This window comes from Sorex fumeus, unplaced genomic scaffold (assembly GCF_029834395.1).
Source record: "Sorex fumeus unplaced genomic scaffold, SorFum_2.1 ptg000054l, whole genome shotgun sequence".
NCBI classification, from domain to species: Eukaryota; Metazoa; Chordata; class Mammalia; order Eulipotyphla; family Soricidae; genus Sorex; species Sorex fumeus.
The window spans coordinates 7106368-7126327 of record NW_026606111.1 but is presented as its reverse complement, the minus strand read 5'-3'; the positions used below and the strand labels follow the sequence as shown (position 1 = coordinate 7126327).

At 43.9% G+C, this 19960-nt stretch overlaps 1 protein-coding gene across 1 annotated transcript in view; it reads left to right on the top strand.

Moving 5' to 3' along the window:
• The window catches only part of MDN1 (midasin AAA ATPase 1), a 133407-nt gene that overhangs the window by 18319 nt on the left and 95128 nt on the right, over positions 1-19960 (top strand). Inside the window, exons 9-20 of the mRNA XM_056125352.1 lie at positions 1319-1433; positions 2207-2394; positions 4845-4926; positions 6260-6355; positions 7840-7952; positions 9598-9746; positions 10691-10751; positions 11770-11981; positions 12485-12588; positions 14012-14156; positions 14845-14941; positions 18089-18202. Of these exons, the coding sequence (XP_055981327.1) occupies positions 1319-1433; positions 2207-2394; positions 4845-4926; positions 6260-6355; positions 7840-7952; positions 9598-9746; positions 10691-10751; positions 11770-11981; positions 12485-12588; positions 14012-14156; positions 14845-14941; positions 18089-18202 (1476 nt within the window). The remainder of the gene's footprint in view (positions 1-1318; positions 1434-2206; positions 2395-4844; positions 4927-6259; positions 6356-7839; positions 7953-9597; positions 9747-10690; positions 10752-11769; positions 11982-12484; positions 12589-14011; positions 14157-14844; positions 14942-18088; positions 18203-19960) is intronic.

The following is a 19960-nucleotide window of genomic DNA, read 5'->3' as shown; positions in this document are numbered from 1 at the left end:
TCTTACTCCTGTCTCTGTGCTTAGGGGTCACTTCCGGCAGTGCTATGGATCAATCCAGGGTCAGCTACATTAAGGGCAAGCACAGTACCTGCTGTACTATTTCTCCAGCCCTGATACTTATGATTTTAGTGTCTCAGTGAATATTCATTTCCAGATAGAGGATGGGGCTAGTCAGCAGTGCTCAAGGAACACCCTGATGCTGGGGTCTACTTTGGATGGACCTTGATTTTTTTCTCGGAGGGGCCAGCATTTTTTCCTTCCACATTTGTTTCCTAGAAAGACTTGGAATACCATAGAAAGATGTCAGACTTGGGGGCTGGAGCGATACTACAGTGGCTAAGATGCTTACACCTACTAACCCAGCATCTCATATGGTCCCCCTCGTACTGCCAGGGGTGATGTGAGTGCATGAGTGAGTAAACCTGAGTGCATAGTTAGGAGTAAGCCATGTATAGTTGGGTGTGGCACGAAAAAACCAAGGGGGGAAAAAAAGGCTCAGGCTTGAATTCAGTTTTTGGCTCTGCCTTTTGTAGTGTTTTTGAATGTGCAAGGGGCGGTTCTTCTCTTGTCCTCCTAGGCTTAAAGCGCAGAAGGGCACTCACCATCCATCCCCTCAGTACAGCTGTCAGATGATTCAGTGAATCAGGAGTAAGCAGGTGGCTTACCCAGAAAACAGGTTTCATGAAGATTTCTTTTCTTCTTGAAATTTTAATAGTTCTAGTAATTAGCAGTAAACTTTCCACTTTAAATATTAGGAATTATATGGTACTGGAGCAATAGTACAGTGGATAGGATGCTTGCTTTGCATGGGTTCCATCTCTGGTACTCTGTATGGTCCCGAAGCACCACTAGGAGTGATTCCTCAGTGCAGGGCCAGAAGTAAACCTTGAGCACCACTGAATATGACCCAAAACAAACCAAAACCAAAAAATATGAATATATATATGTTTAAAAAAATTTTTAAAGTTTCAGATGTTAGGGTTTAAAGCATTAATCTTGTACCATGACCCTATGGATTATAATTTTTCTTTGTTGAAGTCATGCCTTAAGAGGAGCATGTCATTGAAATCCCAACACCTAAGAGAATCATTTGCAGTGATTTGAAAATAAGTGATTTTAAAAAAATAACTGATAAAGCTTTTCTTAGGATAAGTCAAATTTAGGTTGTTACCTATCCTTAAAATTTGAAGCCTTATACAGCACCAGAAGCGATAGTGAGCCACGCTTGTGTATACAAGATATCCAGCAACTAATATCCAGAAACATCATTAGTGATTAAAATTGGGAATTTGATAACAACTTTTTGCTTTTGAAATAGACTCTTGAGCTGTGGAGGAAATTGGTATCGACCTCTGAATAGTCATGCTACCTTACTAGATAAATATTGGACTAAAATCCACTTGGATAACATGGATAAGACAGAATTGAAGGAGGTATGTATTTATTAGAAAATGTATTGATTTTGTATTTGGCGTGGTGGGGGGGTCGCTTGGGGTCACACTGGCAATGTTCAAGGGGTTACTCCTGGCTCTGTACTCAGGAATTACTTCTGGCAATACTCGAAAGACCATATGGGATTATGGGGATTGAGCCCCAGTTGGCTGCATGCAAGTTGTAAATGCCCTACTTGCTATACTATTGCTTCGGTACCCTTCATTTATTTATGTATTTTAATTTTTAAACATTGACTCACTGAATTGCAAAGTCACAAAGATATTTATAATTGAGTTTTAGGCTTATATTATTCCAATATCATTCTCTTAACCAGTGTCCACTGCCCCCCACCAGTATCCCCAGTTCCCTTATAACCCCAGCCTGCCTGTGGCAGGCAATTTTCTCTTCCCCCATTGTCCTAGTGTTTCCTTCCCTGACTTCCCCTCCTCGCCCCTGCCCCTGCTTTGCCTACTGAAGACCAGTGCTCCTGCTCTACATTTCTCTAGTCACTGAAACAGCCCTTTTCCTCTTTATGAAAATTTCCACATTTCCACGAAAGTGGAGAAAACACCCTATTGAGTCACCATAATACCACCATAAATTTAACAGTGTGCTAACATTTCACTGCATTAACTAATCTAGTAATTTTGATGTCACTGCTCACACTCAGGGAGTTTGTGTTAGGTACTGAGAAAATGGAGTTAATATATTTGGAGTGGATCACAGAATTTTAAAAAGTTGAATGTGTTCCTGCCTTTTCTCCCTCTCTCAGGTTCTTCAGACCAGATACCCAAACCTGATGGCAGTAACTGATCACCTCCTTGACATCTACATCCAACTCACTGGAGAGAAACACGCCCAAAGAGGCAGCCTTATTGGATGTGAACAAGTACCTGAGGGACAGTCAGAAGCCAGAAGAGAAAAAAGACTAAGTTTGGAGGGAAGAGAATTGTCTCTAAGGTACTAGACTAAACACTTTTTAAGTTGATTTATTTAAAACAGCTGAAGTTTTTTGTTTTGTTTTTTGGGTCACAAATGGCGATGCTCAGGAGTTACTCCTGGCTCTGCACTCAGAAATTACACCTGGTAGTGCTCTGGAGTCCGTAAGAAATGCTGGGGATCGAACCTGGGTTGGCTGCATTCAAAGCAATCGCCCTACCTAGTGAATTATTGTTCTGGCCCTTCCATGACTTTTTTTTTTTTAATCTTTTTTTTTTTTTGCTTTTTGGGTCACACCCAGTGATGCTCAGGGTTATTCCTGGCTCTGCACTCAGGAATTACTCCTGTCAGTGCTCGGGGGACCATATGGGATGCCGGAGATCGAACCCGGGTCGGCCACATGCAAGGCAAACGCCCTACCCACTATGCTATTGATCCGGCCCTGGAGTGATAGCACAGCGGTAGGGCGTTTGCCTTGCACGCAGCCAGCATGGCCGATTCGAGTTCGATTCCTCCGCCCCTCTCGGAGAGCCCGGCAAGCTACCGAGAGTATCTCGCCTGCACGGCAGAGCCTGGCAAGCTCCCCGTGACATATTCGATATGCCAAACACAGTAACAACAAAGTCTCCAATGGAGACGTTACTGGGCCCGCTTGAGCAAATCGATGATCAACGGGAGGGCCTTTTTAATCTTTGGAGCTGGGGTGCTTGGGCTACTCTTTGCTCAGGGATCCATGTAGTGCTAGGGATTGAGCTGCAGTTTGCACTTGAACTCCTGTACTTTCCTGGACCCCTGCAAGGATTCTTACATGTAGAAATGGTTAATTGACATCAGGTTTTAGAATCACACATTGGACTATTTGAAGGCGTCAGATCTCTGGTTCAGTTCTGTGGTTGCTAGTTGTGGAGGCTAATGGAAATTTAGCTAAAAATATATATAATTTTTCTTTCTTGTGGTGCCGTGGATCAAACCCAGGATCTTACATATGAGGAGGATTGATCTGTATCCTAGCCTCTTTAAGAAAAAACAGAACAGAGGGGAGACATTTAAAGGCAAACTTGGAATGGTTCCATTACTTTTTACGGGGTATCCTTTTGTGATACTGGAGCTGTAAAATCAGGCTCTTGGATATTTCTGTAGACAGTTCTGGGCCTTTGCTTTTTACTTTTTTTTTTTTTTTTATGAATTTGTTTATTGAATAACTATGAGAGCAGTTACAATTGGGTTTGGGTTTTAATCTCGGTAATACAATGATGAAACACCCGTCCTTTCATGAGTGCACATTTTCTACCACCAAAACTCTCTGTATACCCCTTATCCTACACCCTCCCCCTGCCTGTGGGGCAGATGATTTCCACATTACTCTCTACTTTGATTACATTCACTATTTTGACACCAGACCCACCATTGTTCTTTGGGATTTTAACCCAAAACTCAGATCTGATTATGAATAGCATATAATTGGCTGTGTGAATTTAGAATTCTTAAATCTTAATAATTAAATCTGAAGGGATTTCTGCCAAAAGCTGCTGGATTCTGAGATTTGTTTCTGAGTTTCTGGGATCATGGCTTACGCAGTTTATTGAGTAGCCAGAAGGCCTGTTCGTGGGCGTGGGCGGTGACTGAGTCTCATTGGTGCTGGGGGAGGAAAGGGCTGGCTCCACCCCATGAGGCCCCTACCTGACTGTTGGCCTCTGGAAGATGTTGGACCCTGAGGTGGGGTGGGGGGACGGAGACGGACAGGCGGTGGATCAGCACCTTTTCCCACTTGGGGAGGCCCGGAGCTGGTAACCTAATGCCAAAAGCCCTTGGGTTCTGAGATTTGTTTCTGAGTCTCTGGGATCGTGGCTTAAGCAGCTTGTTGAGTAGCTAGAAGGCCTTTTCGTGGGCAGTGACTCCCTTTGCTTTTTACTCTTCATGGTTGACTTGTCCTTTAGGAAAAGCTAGGAATGAGTGGGGCTCTCAATTTGCAGGGAAGTTAGTTCCTTTTCTAGCCACTCGGTTTGGCATAAATTGTGATTTGTGGGGAGGTACACCGCACACCTGGGATAATCATTTACGTGTTCCCCTGATGCTTTCAATGTTCTCACTACGAGCAGAAAGAGAGTCTTGTCATTTTCAGATGCTCCCAGACTTTTTGGGCCAAATGTCTTTCATATTTCTGGTCTCTGATCCTTTTATTTTAATTATTTTTGTTTGTTCATCCGAATTTTGTTTTTGGGTATTGCCCAGGGCTTACCTGGCTCTGAGCTCAGGGATCATTCCTGGAGGAGCTCAGGGGACCACATGTGTGCAGGGGATTAGACCCAGGTCAGCTTACATGTAAAGCAAGCACCTACTGCTTGTGCTTTAGCTCCAGCCCACTGGAATCTGATACTGTGTTGCAGTATCATCGTGTGCAGTCTTAGTGAGATGACTGTATATTCTTGCCATGTTTTTACACCATATGCATTTGTCTCTTTTCTTTGAAGGGATCTGCTGAATTGGTGTAACAGGATTGCCCATAGCTTTGACCCTGTGTCTTCCTCTGCAGCATTGAACATTTTTCAGGAGGTAAGGTGTCTCTGTGCTCTGCATTAAATGCTGTTCATTTTTCAGTGGTGTCTCTTGTCTTGACAGGGGTGTGCAGAAGAGATATGTCTGTCTGGTTTGTTACTCAGGCTGAGATTGAGTACTGGATGTGAGTACTGGCATTGAGGCCTCTGTCGATCCCTCTGCCCGGTAACAGCCAGGCAGTTCCTGTCCTTTCACTGAGCATCGCTTCCCCATCCACCAGCCCACACTTGGTTGGGCTGTAGTAACTTGTAACTTGTGGTTACTACAAGTGCGCTTTTACCTGGAATTAGGATTCCTTAGTATTCTAGCAAGGATCTCAGTAGTAAAGCCTTCACAATTTTCTGTGTTTTTTTCTCATACTATTTTTGGTTTGTTTTTGGGCCACACCTGGTGATGCTCAAGGGTTACTCCTGGCTCTGCACTCAGGAATTACTACTCCTGATGGTGCTTGGGGACCATAGGGGATGCTGGGAATCGAACCCAGATCATCTGCTTGCAAGGCAAGCACCCTACCAGCTTTACTATCTGTGCAGCCCATATAGTTTCTCTTTTGAGGGCAGGGGGACAGATGTTCCCAAGTGGTATACTTGGGAAGCCCAGGTTTGCCCCACTTGGTGATTCTTGGCCAACTGGTCTCGAGGTTAAGTGCAAGGACCCGCGTTTGCTGCTTAGGACATGGGGTGCCAGGGATATTACCCTGATCATCTTGGTAGTGCTTGAGGGCCTCTGATGTTTCATGGGGACCCACAGGTTGCATCTTGCCTTGCTGGGAATTAAGATGGATGTGTTTTGTTAGTTTTAGTTTTTGGGTCACTCTTGGTGATGCCCAGGGCTTACTCCTGGCTCTGCACTCAGGAATCACTCCTGGTGGTGTTCAGGGGACCGAATGGAATGCCAGGGATCAAACCTGATGGTTCTATGCAAGGCAGGCGCCTTACCCACTGTGTTATCTCTCTGGCCCCAAGCTGTATTATCCCCTCTATTTTCCATCCACTGTCTTATAAAGTGTCTTTTCTTTTTTTAACTTTGGGGCCACACCTGGTAGTGCTCGGAGCTCATTCTTGGCACCCCAAGGATCACTCCTAGTGGAGCTTGTAGAACCATATGGGATGCTGGGGATCGAACCCCAGGTCAGCCTCATGCCAGTCGAACATCCTCCCCTCTGTACTAGTACATTGGCCTCTAATGTAGGGTTGTTAACTTACTTGTTTTCTTAGTTTTCCGAAATGTTCATGCTGAATTTTTTTTCCACCCTCTTGTTGTTTGGATGCTATTGCTCTGTTAAGTTTGTTTGCAAATAAGCTGGCATTTCTCTTGGTTGTTTTAATAGGCTCTGGACTGTTTCACAGCAATGCTTTCTAAACATACCACCAAACTGAATATGGCAGAAGTCATTGGAAGTAAATTGAACATTTCCAAGAAAAAGGTATTTTGTGCATTTTTAATTCCCTATTGAAAAGAAACCTGCTAAAAATAAAAATATTTTGCTTAACTACTGGTCATCCTTACCTAGAATGGCTTTTTAACAAATTTTTGCAGTGTCACAGATCAAGCGCTCTGCCTCTGAGCTCTATCCTTGGCCTTAGAATAGTTTTTGCAGTTGTAGTTCCATTCTTGCTCCATGGATGTAAAAGCCTTTCTGCCTCTATATATTTTTTGTTTGTTTGCCTTAGTTTTGATTTTTGGGGCCTCACCCATCAGTACTCAGGTTGATTCTTCTGACTCTGTGCTCAGGGGTCAGAGCCTGGCATTGCTCGGGGGAATCTTATGTGGTATTGGGGATTGAACCCAGTCTTTTGTGCAAGGAGAGTACCTTAGCCACTGCAGTATCTTCCCGGGCCCCTAAATAATTTGCTAAACTACTCCTACATCCTGATTCCTCAAATGAGTTTCCTTGTGTCCTCTGTCATTCCCCAGTGTTTTTTTTTTTTTTGGGTGGGGGGGTGTGTAGAGGGCTGAGGGAAGTTTGGGCCACACTTGATTGTCCTTAGGTTCTGTGCTTGGGATTTACTCCCAGAGAACCATTCAGTGCTGGGGACCAAACCCAGACCTTCTGTGTGCAAATCATGTGTGCACCCATTTGACCTATTTCTCATACGTATATTATTCATGGAATGAGGACATACCTGGTGGTCCTTGAACCATGTGGCGCCATAGATCGAACCCAGTCTTCCTTTGTTCCAATATTTTCGTGAACACATTATTCTCTAGGTTGTAGAGCCAGGAATTCAGGACTGGAGATATGTCTTGGGATCATTTGTAACTTGCTGCAGATATAGATTCCCCTCACGCCACAACACACCCAGGGTTTTGGGGCCATACTGGTCGTGCTCAGGGACTTCTCTAGGCTCTGTGCCTGGGGCTTACTCACAATGGTGCTCAGGGCACTGTGTGGTGATTTCGGTTGAGTTGGGGTTCGCCACATCCAAGGTAAGCCCTTTAGCCCTGTACACTCTCTCTAGCCATCTTTTCAGTGAAAAACAAAACTTTTCGATGTTGGAAAATTTTTAAGGAATATAACCAGTTTCCATTTTTGTATTCCCTCCTTTGATTCAGTGGACATTTTGCCTTTCTTGTTTTATGTCAAAATTATGTGTTTTTAGAGAAGAGACTCTGAACGGTGATGATATTGCCTGAAGAGATGTTTGTGGCTCATATCTGACAGACTAAGCCTGTCAGCCTGTCTCAGCAGTAGCACATGAATGAAACCTTGTGTCTGAAGCTGATTTCCTTCACATTTCTGAAACTTGGGTTGGGTTTGGTTGCTTGTTCCAGAACCACTTTTTAAAAGGTCTTATAACTTGCTATCATGGAAATAGAAGGTACTTTTTGTAAAATGTGACTTTCGCAGGAAGCCTCTGTGGGTGAGGGAACATCTGAAGTTTTAGCTGAGTATTTTTCTTCCCACAGACTGACTTTTTCTGTCAGCTTTATAAACCAGAAATTGTCATCAATGAGTTAGATGTCCAGGTGGGTCGTGTGCGTCTTCTGAGGAAACAGAGTGAGTCTGTTCAGATACAGAGGTAAGCCTGGTGCGAGATCCTCGAGCTCTGGAGTTGTTGGGGACCTGGCAAAAACTGTAGTCTAGTCCTGGCACTAGTCTATTCCTGAAGGGTGGGGCTATATAATATCCTAAGATCTGGTAATCATTAATTAAGCACTATGTGCCTCACATAGACAGATCTATACTTGATTTTTTGGGGGGGGGGTGTTAAGATAACTGTGTGAAGTAATATTGTAGTGTCAGAAGATAGCCATAAAGGGTTTGGATAAGCCCAATGACTTAAAACAGCATATGTTCCTTCTGTCTCATTTCTGGAGGCTGGAAGTTTGAAACTGGGCTTGGCAGAGCCCTGCCTCGAGAATCTCTTCCTTTCCTGGCCTTGCCACTCTGTCCCTGCAGCTGCTTATCTCCATGGCTCATGACCATCTTCCCTGAATGTCGTTTTTAATTTTTGTTTTGTTTTGGGGCCCCACCCAGTGGTGCTCAGAGGTTACTTCTGGCTCTGTGCTCAGGAATTTCTCCTGGAAGGCTCTGGGGACCATATAGGATGCCGGGTATCAAATTTGAGTTGGCCAAAAGCAAGGCAAATAATGCTCTACCTGCTGTACTATTGCTCCAGCTCAACTTTTTAATTAATCTCTTCTTGTGAGGGGGGCACAGCCAGGGGTGATTGTGGCCTCTCCTGACTTTTTTGTTTTCGCGGATTGCTCCCATTGGTGCTAGGGATTAAACCTAGGCCTCTGGCATGCAGCAGACTCTTAACAGGGAGACGAGTCATGGGTTGTAAGACCTTCCCACCCTAATCTGGATCTGCAAGACGCAATTCAGTATGATTTTATTTGATCTCAGTTATGTCTGTCAAGAATCTCTAAGTTACACTCATGGATTCTGGATGGATAAGGGCTTTTGTCCAGATCATTTGTCCTCTGTAGCACTGAAGCTCCGTTCATTGATTTGCTCGAGTGGGCACCAGTAACGTCTTCATTGTGAGACTTGATATTGTTTTTGGCATACTGAATACGCCATGGGGAGCTTGCCAGGCTCTGCCATGCGGGTAGGATACTCTCGGTAGCTTGCCGGGCTCTCTGAGAGGGACGGAGGAATCGAACCTGGGTCACCTGCATGTAAGGCAAATGCCCTACCCACTTTGCTATTGCTCCAGCACGCTTGCCGTCTAAAGCTAATAATGATCAAGTTTCATAGTCATAGCCTGAGGAAACAGGCTAGGAGACATTACGTGTTTTACTTGAGATGGCATAGCCAAAAGAGATGGCTAATATTGGTATTTGGAATTCCCAGAGCCTAGTCAAAAAAAGGACTGATGTGGAGATACTCTTGTAAGGTGGGTTGCATGTTATAGGCAGCCATGTGTTAGACCACAAGGACACTACCCTGAGTTGTCTTTTTTCTTTTTTTAATTGAATTTTGGGTTTGGAGCCATAGTTGGTGGTGCTCAGGGACAACTCCCTGCAGAGCGTGCAGGGCTTGTGCCAAGGATCAAACTCTGACCTCCTGCAAGCAGAGCATTAACACCCACCCTTGGAGCTCTCTCCCAGTCCTGAGCTGTCTTGTCATTCCTGCTTGTGGAGTGTGGGAAACCCGGTTCATTACAGCACCCCACCGAGGGAAATGTGGAGTCTGTCTCACTGCTTTTCCCTTCATAGGGAAAGGCTCACTTTCGCTGCGACCCGGCCCTCCTCAGTTCTCATTGAGCAGCTCGCCGTGTGTGTCAGCAGAGGGGAGCCGGTGCTGCTGGTGGGGGAGACGGGCACTGGCAAGACATCCACGGTGCAGTATTTGGCTCACGTCACAGGTAATTTCAGCAGGGACTGCGCACAGGTTCAGACAATGAGTGTCTCCCCCCACCCCTCCAACCCCGTCCCCGCTCCCACGTTTGAAAATGAAGTTGTTCCAAGTGCACTGACTCTTTTTTTTTTCTTTTTTTTGGGGGGGGGCGGTCACACCTGGTCATGCTCAGGGATTACTCCTGGCTCTGCATTTGGGACTTAACTTCTGGTGGTGCTCCGGGAACCATATGGGATGCTGGGGATCCAACTGGGTTGGCCACATGCAAGGCAAATGCCCTACCCATTGTACTATTGCTCTGGTCCCTGTGACTCTATTTTCCCTGATTCCAACTCCTGGAGTCTGTGTCCCAGGAAATAATGTAATTAATTTTACTGGGAAAAGAAATAGGGCTAGCAGATTGTTAATGTTTTTCAGTCCGAGTTTGTAAGTGCAAAACCATGTACACTTCGGCTCACACTGGGCTTTCCCATTGGACAGTGCATACCACCCGAGCCTTACGCTTTTTGTAATGATAGACAAGAATGAACTCAATCACTCTGTAATTAGTAGCAAAAATGCAGCAGAGGGCCGGAGAGAGTTCAGCACATAGTGTGCTTGCCTTGCATATGGCCGGCCCAGATTTGAGTCTTGTTTCCCCGAGCACTGCCAGGAGTGATCCATGAGTCCACAATCAGGTGTTGACCCAGAAAACAGCTGTTAAAGCCTAACTCTGCATCCCTTCCCCACCAAAAAAATGTAGCAAAAGAAATGGGTATTATGGACAAAATTTTATCATTTATTATTGTTTTATCTTCTCTTCACTCAGTCAGCTCAGTGCTGACCCAGTAAAACACTGTTGATGAGGCTGCCAGTTGGATAGAAACAAAGTACAGCATCTGCCTGGTTATGTTAAGGATCTCAGTGGGTTTTAGAATTTAGAGTGATCTAGTTGCCATTTCCTTTTCCAAGGCCATCGTTTGAGGGTTGTCAATATGAACCAACAAAGTGACACTGCAGACTTGCTTGGAGGGTAAGTGTGGCTTTGAATTTTCTTTTTTAATTGTGTGTTGGCGGCATTGAAAAAAAAAGTCCAGAGTGTTATAAATCCTGTCTCTTCCAGCAGGGTATGGCTTGAAATATGTTGAATAACTTTTGAATATGTAGATACCATCTCTCCTTTATTTATCTATTCTTATTTTTTTATTGACCCTGCCGAGCCGAGTTCAGTTCCTCCGCTCCTCTTGGAGAGCCCAACAAGCTACCGAGAGTATCTTGCCTGTATGGCAAAGCCTGGCAAGCTACCTGTGATATATTCATTATGCCAAACACAGTAACAAGAAGTTTCACGATGGAGACGTTACTGGTGCCCGCTCGAGCAAATTGATGAACAATGGGAGGACAGTGCTGTAGTGCTTTTTATTTATTTATTTATTTTGGGTCACACCTGGCGATGCACAGGGGCTACTCCTGGCTCTGCGCTCAGGAATTACCCCTGGCGGTGCTCAAGGGACCGTATGGGATGCTGGGAATTGAACCCAGGTTGGCCGCATGCAAGGCAAACACCCTACCCGCTGTGCTATTGCTCCAGCCCCAACAGTGCTATCTTTTTATTTCATAAAGTGGTTCACAGTGTTTGATTACATTTAATATTCAAACCCCTATCCCACCACCATTGCACCTTCCCACTACCATATTTTGGATATTTCCATCCTGAACCCCACCCCTGCCCCAAAGCAGAACCGAAATAATTTATTTTGATTGTTATGAAAAACCAAAAACCGCTGAAATGCTCCAAAAAAGTTTCCTTTGGGGAAAGAGGGTGAAGATTATTGTATTTCGCCCGGGGACCATTAAAGCCTATCTCTAAGAGATCACTAACATGTTGTTAAAGGTGGAGCGTTGTGTGCTTATACACGCGCGCATACACACACACACACACACACACACACACATTGTGTGTAAATGAAGCCTTTAAACGTATCCTGAGAATGCTTTGCAATTTCTCTTACCTTTAGAAGTTTTTGAATTACTTTGACCTTCCATTTCAGTTATAAACCAGTGGACCATAAACTTATCTGGCTACCCCTCCGGGAAGCATTTGAGGAACTCTTTGCCCAAACTTTTTCCAAGAAGCAAAACTTCACCTTCTTGGGGCATATTCAGACCTGTTACAGACAAAAACGGTGGCTTGATCTTCTTAGACTAATGCAACACGTACAAAAGTCGGCCATGAGCAAAGATGGAAAAGAGAGTGAAACTGGTAAGAATGTGATCCAGTGGGGAGTGAGATTGGGATTCAGTTAACAGAATTAGGAGAATAATTTGGGGGGATATAAAGCAACACAGATCAGCTCTATCTAGGCTTTAGGGCAAAGACAAGTGGTTCTGAAGTTGATGCTTCTGTGATTTTTAGATCGGATTTTCATAGACGTATGACATAAATGTAGAAGTAACACTTGGTGACCAGTAAGTCACATTTCCCTAGAAAAAGAGCTTCATGTTAATTCTCAACTAAAAGTGTTCTAGTTTTTTAGAAATTGTGGTTTTAATCAAAATGATGGAAAACAAGGTCTCTTGTGCTCTAAGCAGCCATTTTGTTCCTCATTGGTATTGTACTGAAATAGCATATAGTGTAATTTATTTTATAATACAGTATATCAATATAAATGTCTTAGTATATATATATAAAACATGATTGCATAATAAAATGTTATAATACAACATGTACGCTTACTCCTTGTTGTTTATTTTTTTCCCCTGTAGGATTGCTTCTGAAAGAGAAATGGGAAGCATTTGGTCTTAGACTCAGCCATGCCCATCAGCAGATGAAAATGACTGAAAATGCATTATTGTTTGCATTTGTAGAGGTATTTTTGCTTTGATTATCCTAATGGGAATGCTGCTTGTGTGCAAAATTCATGTTTTTATGTTGATAGTTTTTCAGGCTTTGCTGTTTGTTACCTCCTGACAAGTGAAAGAGTACTTTTGGGAGAAGATTTTGAAAAAATTTATTTAATGGAAATTATAAGATCGTAATACTTATTATTTAAGATGCAGTTGCAGACAGTAGGAGAAATATATTGCTTGTAGCACTCTGCGTGTGATTTATTTAATTGCTTTAAAGTTTGAACTTGCGGGAAAAGTATTAATCTTGAGATAAGGATTTACTTTTCCCCTTTTCTGTTTTGGGGGCTGTACTCTGGTGCTCAGGGAACCATGCAGTGAAACTTAGGCCTTCTGCGTGCAGAGCATGTGCACGAGGTCTTTGAGGAAGACTAGGTCTCCACCACAGGAAGATTCATGTTGTTGCTCCTCAGCAGCTGAGGCCAGTTTTTTTTTTTCCTCTTTGGGTCACACCCAGCGATGCTCAGGGGTTAGTCCTGGCTCATGCACTCAGGAATTACTCCTGGCGATGCTCGGAGGACCATATGGGATGCTGGGAATCGAACCTGGGTCGGCCATATTGGCTGCGTGCAAGGCAAACGCCCTACCCGCTGTGCTACCGCTCCAGCCCCGAGGCCAGTTTTTAACAACTATGCCACACTGATTTATCCTCAATCTGAGCTTAGATCTGAGTTTACTATACTCTGACCCCATATTTATTTTGGGTGCTTTTAACAACTCCGGTTATTGAAGCCAGAATGATAGTACAGCAGGTAGGGTGCTGACCTTGTATGCTGCTGACATGATTTCGATCCCCATATGGTCCCCAGAACCCTGCCAGGAGTTATCCCTGTGAGCAGAGCCAGGGGAAGCCTTGAGCACCTCTGGGTGTGGCCCAAACACCCTCCGCCTTCCACTCCACCCTCTCCCCCCAAAAAATCAACCAACCTGCTGTTGGACAGCTGTACATGTTGTAAGTCATCTTAACTCACCATTCCTATAATGAAGCCACCTCATTCTGAAAGTAAGTCGACTTACTGTCTCCTTTTCAGGAGAAATAACGTCAGTTCCCCATCCCCCACCACTGTCAATATGTCTTCTTTGAGCAGACAGTGTCTCCCCACTGGTTGCTCTAACACTCATTTGGAAGAAACGTATTTCACTGTTGGGTTCACACATACTACCCTCATCCTTTTGGATATTAGAGAAAAACTAGATCTGACTCTGGTAATCAGCTGGTGACAGTTCGGCTGTTTTACTTTGGGCCACACCCAGGAGTCCTCTGGAACCAGTTGGCATTTTAAGCGTATGTACCTTAAAGAGAGGAACTCTGCGCTACCCCTCCTGACTCTACTCTTACTGTGTGTTTGAAAGGGCTCCTTAACATTTCACTTTATCTTCTTCTAGGGTACGTTAGTTCAGGCTGTTAAAAAAGGGGAGTGGATCCTCTTGGATGAGATTAATCTGGCTGCTCCAGAAACGTTAGAATGTCTGAGTGGCTTACTTGAAGGCTCATCGGGCTCCCTGGTACTGCTGGATCGAGGAGACACAGGTAGCACGGGAGCCCCTTGGGGGTTTGAGTTGGAACCAAGGCTTTTATCGTTAGGTCAAGATCCTTTTGGTTAAGAAGATCAGTTGGGCCTCCTAATTGAGTTAATTTGGTTAAGTGGGATGAGTTCATTTCTTAGATAATGATTTTAGCTGAGTTTCTGTAGAGGTTTGCCAGGAAGAGGAAGACTTTTTGTTTTATTGAATCACCATGAGATAGAGCATTACAAAATTGTTCATGGTTGTGTTTCAGTCATACAGTGTTCCAGCACCCATCCCTCCACCTGTGTAATTTCGCAGCACCAGTGCTCCCAGTTTCCCTCCCACCCCTTCAATCCACGCCCCACCCAGCCTTCCTTTATGGCAGGCACCTCTCTTCTCTCTCTCTGGAAGAGGAAGACTTTTCGTCAAGGCATTTGAGTAATGTGTGAGGCACTTGCACACTTAGTGACAAAATGTACATCTGTGAAGAGATGATTAGAAAGTAATTGATGGAAATGCAGAAAATGAAGTTGTAGGTCTGCATGTGAGTTCATGGGGTTTCGGAGCAGGCGCACAGCCAGTGCCCGCCTCGCCCAGCTCGAGGCATGGTTGTTCACTCTGGGTGCCCCACAGTCTGTTCCTCCCTAGAAACCTGAGGCTCTGCCCTTGATAAGACTCACTTTGCTGAGAATTATAATGTTCTCTTATAGAACCACTGTTGCGGCACCCCGACTTCCGTCTATTTGCCTGCATGAATCCAGCAACGGATGTGGGTAAAAGAAATCTCCCTCCAGGAATCAGAAACAGGTGAGAGCAACATTCCTTTCCCAAAGCTTCTCTTTATTGATTGGAACTATTAATACAACCAGACTTTGTAACTTTAAAAGTGTTGGACCTCTTTGATAAAAGAACCTTAGTCTTCTCATCTTGTCTCTTTCAATCTACTTCTTTTTCTTTTTTTCCTAAATTGATTTCTTGATCATGCCTGGCAGTGTTCAGGATTTACTCCTGGCTCCATGATACAGGATCACCCCTAGTAGTGCTCAGGGACCATATGGAATGCCAGGGATCAAACCTGGGCTAGCTGCTTGCAATTCGAGCGCCCTGCGGTGATACCATTCTGCCCCAGATTCATCTACTTTCTGTACGTGGTAGCAATGTGGGAAAATTCAGAACATAAGAAATTTTCCCTTTAGGTTGTTAATGAGATAATTGGTGACACATGGATATTGTATAAAACAAAAAGTTCCCTTGTGGCTAATATGTGTACATTTTAGGGACTGGGCCGGAGCAGTAGCACAAGTGGGTAGGGCATTTTCCTTGCACGCAGCCGACCCGGGTTCGGTTCCTCTGTTCCTCTCGGAGAGCCCGGCAAGTTACCAAGAGTATCCCACCTACACAGCAGAGCCTGGCAAGCTCCCCGTGGCTTATTCGATATGGAAAAACAGTAACAACAAATCTCACAATGGAGACATTACTGGTGCCTGCTTGAGCAAATCGATCAACAGTAGGAAGACTGTGCTACAGTGCTATTAGGGACTAAGTTAATCTTGGATATATATTGTCCCAATACATACATATATATGTGTCTATATATATATATTGAATCACTGGTGGAATAAACCCTTTCAAAGCTGTTCATGATTAGGTTTCAGTCATAACAGTTTTTCCCTCCAACAGTGTCCTGAGTGTCTCCCATCACCCACCGCTCCCACATCCACACACATAATTTGCCTCAGTGGAAGGTGTGTACCTCTCTCCCTCTCCTCTTTTGAACATTAGATTTCTTCTTCTTCTTTTTTTTTTTCCCCCAAATTCCAGGCATTTTGCTTCCTCTCCTTTCTGTCTGTTATTGATGCTGTGTTGTTTTTTTCTTTTTTTTTGGTGGGGGGGTGTCATACCCAGCAATGCTCAGGTTTACTCCTGGCTCTCCACTCAGTAGTTATACTCGGGGACTGTATGGGATGCCAGACATTGAATCTGGGTCAGCCTTGTGCAAGGCAAACACCCTACCCACTAAACTATTTCTCTGGCCCTATTACTGGTGCTTTGATGGCTGGGGGGTTATATGCTTGGTTGCACATGTGGGTGCCTTGCTCAAAGATACAGTGCTCCTCAGGGATCACACTTTTCAGTTGTGTTGTTTGCACACACTTGGTTGTGGTGTGCCAGCATCATATACTGCCTGAATCACACCTGGCATGGACCAATGCCTGGGATAGAGCTTTTACATCACACATTGGAGGTAGGCACTCTGCCACTGAGCTGTATCCCTCTCAGTACCAACAGGTAAGAGCGAGTTACTTAGCTGTTCGTATTTTATGTGTGTGGATTTTGGATAAGATCAATGGTCTCTTTATAGTTGGCAACATTTTGTTGAATTTTTAATTTTCTTTCTTTTTAAATTGAATTTTCAGTTTCCTTTTTGAATTGAATTGATTGGTTAACTTGAGGATTATACAACGTGCTTGCTTTCTATATTTTTGGGGGGTCACACCCGGCGATGCACAGGGGTTACTCCTGGCTCTGCACTCAGGAGTTACTCCTGGCGGTGCTCAGGGGACCATATGGGATGCTGGGAATCGAACCCAGGTCGGCTGCGTGCAAGGCAATCGCCTTACCCACTGTGCTATCTCTCCAACCCCTCGCTTTCTATTATTATGCTCTGGGGGCCTTTCTGTTTGTTTTAGGACCAAACTGGTGATATCCATGCCCTTCTTCTGGCTCTGAGCTCTCGGGAGCTTGGATATATATTGTCATGCACACACTTGGTTTTATTGGTTTGAACTCATGCCTTGTGCAGGCAGAGCATGTACTTAGATTAAAATAAATTTTTTTTGAGTGGGTTGTTGAGTCACACCTGGTGGTGCTTAGGGCTTCCTTCTGGCTCTGCTCGGGGATCACTCCTGGCGGACTTAGGACCATATAAGGTGCCAGGGATCAAACCTGAGTAGGTGGCAGGCAAGACTAGCCTCCTGCTTGCTGTCCTACCACTTTGATCCCTAAAATTATTTCGTTTTAAAAGTGTTAAAGATTGTTGCTTTTCCCTTTCATTATTATAAGAGTAATAAGGGTTTTTGCTTTGTTTTAGGGCCATATCTGGCAATGTGCAGGGTTTGCTCCTGGCTCTGAACTCCAGAATTACTCCTGGGGTTCATATGGGGTACCAGGGATTGAACCGAGGTCAGCTGTATGGATGTCAAGAGTGCTACTTGCTATACTATTGATCTAGCCCCATAACAGTAATAGTGGTATTTTAGAAAATTTTCAGAGACGAGAGCATGCATTTTCTTTTGATGATAAGGGGTTCTTGTTGTTACCTTTTTAAAAAAAAATCACATGCACTTAGCATAAAAAATCAGAAAATGAGGGGCTGGAGAGTTTGTATAGTGGGTAGAATCTTACACACCCAAGTTCATTCTGGCACCCTATACTATACCCCCATACACTGCTAGAAGTGATCCCTGAGTGCAGAGCCAGAAGCAGAGTCCTGAGCATCATCAGCGGGGGCCCAAAAAAACAAAAGAAAAAACATTCTGAAAATGAGTATTAAAGCATGTTTTTAAATTAATTTTACAAAATACTATGCATTGAAGATTGAATTGTATGGAAGTAATAATTGTATAGAAGTAATAATAATTACATGATCTGTTTCATTATGGACAGTTTGCATCTTAAGCTGACAGTTTATATTTCACTTTAATATTTTGGATTTTGGGCTACACCCAGTGGGACTCAGGGCTTACTTCCAGCTCTGTGCTCAGGGATCACTCATGGCAGTGCTTGGGGATACCCTATGTCAGCCATGTGCAAGACAGCCACTGTAAAATCTCCCTGGTACTGAAAGTTTATATTTTATATTATCAGCAGTTGAAATGACTGTGTAATTCCCTTGGTTTTATATTTTTTATTAGAATGGCTATATTTTTTGTTAACATAATAATTGTCTTACAGGTTCACAGAACTTTATGTAGAAGAATTGGAAAGTAAAGAAGACTTACAAATTCTTATTTTGGATTATCTGAGAGGGTTGAATATGAACAAGAACACAGTCCAGGGAATCATAAAGTAGGTTCTTTTTTTGGTGTGTGTTTATGAATTTTTCCACTGAACGTAATTGTGTACTTCATGTCATGCATCTGTATTGTTCCCTTTTTGATTCTGACTATAGAAAACTGATATTTGGGGGGTAGCGCACATCTGGTGACACTCGGGTTACTCCTGGCTCTATACTCAGGAATTACTCCTGTCCACTGCTCGGGGGACCACATGGGATCCCGGGGATCCAAACCGGGTCGGTCGCACACAAAGCTGTGTGCTGTTCTCTGATCTCAGGTTTCTGTTTTCAAGTTGAGTTGGAACCTTTTGAATACATTGGAGTTTTTTTCCAGGAAATCTAGATAGAAAGTTATGAATGGCTACCTAAGGGAATTTATAATTGTTAGGTGATGCTTTGCTAAATACTTCTAAGGTCACAGCTAATCATTTGAATAGCCGAAGAAGATAGTAAGTGGCTTTGATCTGTTTTGATGAAATCATACATTTTGCAATTTACACGGTAGATTTCTTGGATATAGTGGAAGTAGAGGCTGATAAAAATGTATCAGGTTTGTGTGTACCAATTCTGCTGAGGAAAGTAGATCTTTAATTTTAATTTTAGTCATCCCTACATCCCGTACCCCCTCTCAGCACATACACACTAGGGTTTTGTAATGCTATATGGAATGGGTGCATTCTTTTGTATTAGGCAACCTGTATTTTGTAGTATTAGTTTTGTAAGAAACAAATTCATGCATTATAGAAATTTCAGTTAATTTTGTGTCCTCCAGAAAGTAAGGTTTAGAAGTAGAATACAGTTTTACATCGCATTTTGTGGTTTGTTCCCTTTTTTGTGTATTTTGTTTTTTTGGGGGGCCACACCCCATGCCCAGGAATCACTCCTGGCACGCTTGGGGGACAATACAGGGTCCTGGAACTGAACCTGGGTTGGCTGTGTGCAAGGCAAGTGCCCTGCCTGCTGTCTATCGCTCTGTTCCCTTTTAAAAGTTTTTAAATTTGAGGATTACACCTGGCATTGCCATAGTGGTGGGGGTTGCCAACTCAAAAGTGCTTAGGATACTATGTGTATCCCAGATACTGTGTGTAACCCAGAACTCAACTCTCGCATGCAGATGTACTGTAGCTCTGTGAATTCTCTCCCAGCCTGTTCCTTGCTCTTTTTACAAATTGTTATCAAGTGCTCAGGTACTAGATGACATATGGCAGACAGTTTCTATTCTTGTATAGCTTTAGACAGTTCCTGTTATTGAGAACAGCTTTAAGTCATTCCTCCGCCTCTCTCAGAGAGCCCGGCCAGCTACTCAGAGTATCCCGCCCGCACAGCAAAGCCTGGCAAGCTCCCCGTGGCATATTCGATATGCCAAAAACAGTAACAACAAGTTTCACAATTTGTTGGGAGACATTACTGGTGCCTGCTTGAGCAAATCGATAAACAATGGGAGGACAGTGCTGTAGTGCTACAGTGCAGCTTTAAGTTGAGAGGGAAACTAACTTACAAATATGGAAATATGTACTCTTTGTGGTCAGTGAAGAGCCATAATACATAAAGCAGATGGAGGTTCAGTGGCTGGGACCATGTTTTCCGTTTGCGAGTGTCTCTGGGAGCAGGGATGGCACCTGGTATGTCGTTCATACAGGCAGGGCAGGCAGTGCCTCGGAGTCCTAGGCTCAGCCAAGGAATGTACTTAGTGTGCTGTGAATTGACTTACCACAGTGTGTTCTGAGTTGGAACAGGGGATCTCTCCTGGCACTTCATGGTACCCACCT